The 2,734-nt window shown below is 49.5% G+C and overlaps 1 protein-coding gene across 1 annotated transcript in view; it reads left to right on the top strand.

Moving 5' to 3' along the window:
• Positions 1-832, top strand: part of LOC108553950 (uncharacterized) — an 87,611-nt gene extending 86,779 nt beyond the window's left edge. The window contains exon 6 of the mRNA XM_017909055.1: positions 617-832. Coding sequence (XP_017764544.1) covers positions 617-832 — 216 coding nt within the window. The remainder of the gene's footprint in view (positions 1-616) is intronic.
• The last annotated feature ends 1,902 nt before the right edge of the window (positions 833-2,734 follow it).

Below are 2,734 nucleotides of genomic sequence, written 5' to 3'. Positions count from 1 at the left end.
TTCGTTCTCCGCTTCAGATTCGCCAGAGTATTTTTTTATTTTCCGACGAGCAACCAAGGAGAGAGGAAGAGAAAAGAGGTACGCGCACGCGAGCTGCGAGTGAGTCGCGAGTGGTATCAAGAGGAACGCGGGGGACAGGGGCAGAGAGGAGTGAAGGAACGGAAGCGGAAGCGGGATAGAAGACCGGGAGGCGAGGAAAGAAGTTAAGGGATGGAAATAAACCGGCTGGACACGATCAAAGAGAGCCGGTAAGAAAGTTCTCTCGCCACGTTCTCCGCACGCGAACTTCCTCGCCGCGCTCGTGCGGCAAGCGTTTCTCTTTGACACGGAACGCTCGGGGAAAACAAAGAGGAGGACGTGCTTTCGGACACTCTGACGAGCTTAATCAAGCAATCAGAAGGCACGTGCGCCAGGATGAACGTGTTCGTCGAGCTGTCACTGTAGAGGTCGCGGTTTAGTCGATGACTGCTGGGTGAACGAAACGCTAGCCGGATCGACGACCAAATAAGAGAAGAGGAAGTTCGACGATGGACGGTTGAGACCAAGCTGCGATTCGCAGCAGCTGGGCCTAGACGTGCCGTACTCTGATTACGTTAAGCTTTTATTTATCCAGTAGATACTCTGTCCGGGTGTTCGTCATCTTGGTAGAAGTCTCCCGGAAGAATGCGTGTCTCGCGTGTCGCGTGGAACAGGGAACATAAAACTGATTCAATTTAGTAGAAGAGAGCCTCGAATAGACAAGAACATTCGCGTAGAGACTGCCACAGGCGGTCTACGTAAGTTCTGGATGTTGAATCCTATTTGGAGCTTCGTTACGAAGCAGCAAAGATGACGAGGGAGGAAATAAAAATAGCAATCGTGACACATGAACGAATCGGATCCAATCGAATCGTTCGATCACAAGTGTGGTCACGAGGTGTGTTCATCTGTCAAGGATTGACACGCAAACGTGTCCAACGTTTGCATACTCACCCGGTTGAAGCGCGGGTGCAATTCGAAGGCTGGAGATGAAACCCGATTTCTTGCTGGAACCTGGCAAGAAGGAAATGGGAAAGTGTACCAAGAAAGGAGGAAACGAAGACGGAGAGCAGCTGTTGACGAAAGGTGAACCTTTGACTAGTCAACGCTTGCCATTTCTGCTTTCGAAGCACATATCCGTTGACTCCTGATGGAGAGAGAATCGGGATATTATGCAAACCCGGGTTCTCCTAACGAATATTAGATGCGATTCCTTCGAGTGACGAGGATTCCGAGATCGATTCTCGCCTGGAGGGCCGAGTACCTCGGAAGAATCTTAATCTCGCGGGGAGCCTGATGAAGCTGCGGGAAATCAAGCGGAAATGTCGGAGCATGGTCGCTCGATCTGTCGGAAGACTGACGGTGTAATTTAGTCTTTTCTAGCTTTTGTATAAAACAATTCGCGAAACGTGCCGGATTGACTGACTTGTTTTCTACTTCCCGATTTTCCGTGCGTCGATAATTTCCGTGTTCCGTCATGGTGGACACCGGAAAAGTGATTCAGGGACCCTCGCTTTCATTTCTTTCCACATGACCCGTCAAACAACGAACAACGTTGTGCCGGAACTAATCAATGAGCGTAGCTTTTATAACAAACGCACATCGCCGAACTTCACGCTGCATAAACCGTCGAGATAGAGAGACTCGAAGGACGATTAAATAGTCGAATCACGAGTTCGTATCTCTGAGATTACTAGCCGTAGTACCTTCGCCGAAAGTAGCAGGTAATAGCGCGATACTCCGGCTGATAGATATACCGACGATAGAGCATCAGGAACTCGTAGGCGAAACGAAGAATAAGTATTGGAGGAGTGGCGCGAGTCGACAGCCGTGGGATACGCTGGCGTCAAAGAAAATCGACGAACGAAGCTATCGTTACAACGAGCACTCCGTCTTGCCTTCTGAGGAGAGCGGAACCCTTGTTACAACGAGCATCTCGTGTACAGTGCTAGGCAAACGTTCGAGGAACGAGCTGAATTGTTAGTCATTGAAACAGTTGAAGCAGGAAGAGTCGGAGACGAAGAAGAAGAAGAAGAAGACATGTCTTGCTAGAGCGAAACGAAAAATGACGAGGACTCGTGAAGAGAGACTCGGGGATGAATGGGACGAAAAGAGAGAGATCGTGAACTGATGAAAACTCGATGAGAGTTCGTTTAGGCCGCGACTCGCAGTCGTTAGAAGCTGTCTCGGTTGGCTGAGCGCGACAAGGATGATCAGACTGGCTGGAATCTCGTCCCAGCGATATTTTCCATCGGTGGAACCACTGGATAGACCAGAGGAATCGTGCTGTTTCAGATGCAGAACGTTCTCTGCTCGCTCGATCGCTTATGCAGTCGACACGCCGCGGGTGGTGTAATCGAAAGGCGGAAAGTGACAAGGAACTGATAGTCTGCAGTTGCGTACGGTACTATTTCTATGGAGATATTCCACCGAGATCCCAGTCCTCCGAGGAGATTCCCGTGTCACGGAAATATCACCACCTAGAGCCTGTTAATACGAAGCCTCTGAGAGCAACCACGTAGCTACTTTCCTGGGAAACCCCGCGATCTTCGTGTAAATTATTCCTGTCCTTTGGTGATATTGATTCTCGTCTCCCACGAGAACACCGAGATCTATTCAAACGTTTATTCTTCGACGTTGTTCTCCTCACATTTCGAGATCTATCAGAGGGATCAAAGACATAGGACAGTTCACAAATACCTCGCTGTTTCGTGAA

Source organism: Eufriesea mexicana, unplaced genomic scaffold, assembly GCF_001483705.2.
Source record: "Eufriesea mexicana isolate 0111107269 unplaced genomic scaffold, ASM148370v2 scaffold34, whole genome shotgun sequence".
In the NCBI taxonomy this organism is placed as follows: Eukaryota; Metazoa; Arthropoda; class Insecta; order Hymenoptera; family Apidae; genus Eufriesea; species Eufriesea mexicana.
Note: the sequence above shows the minus strand (reverse complement) of the source record. Positions and strands in the feature narration are given on the sequence as shown.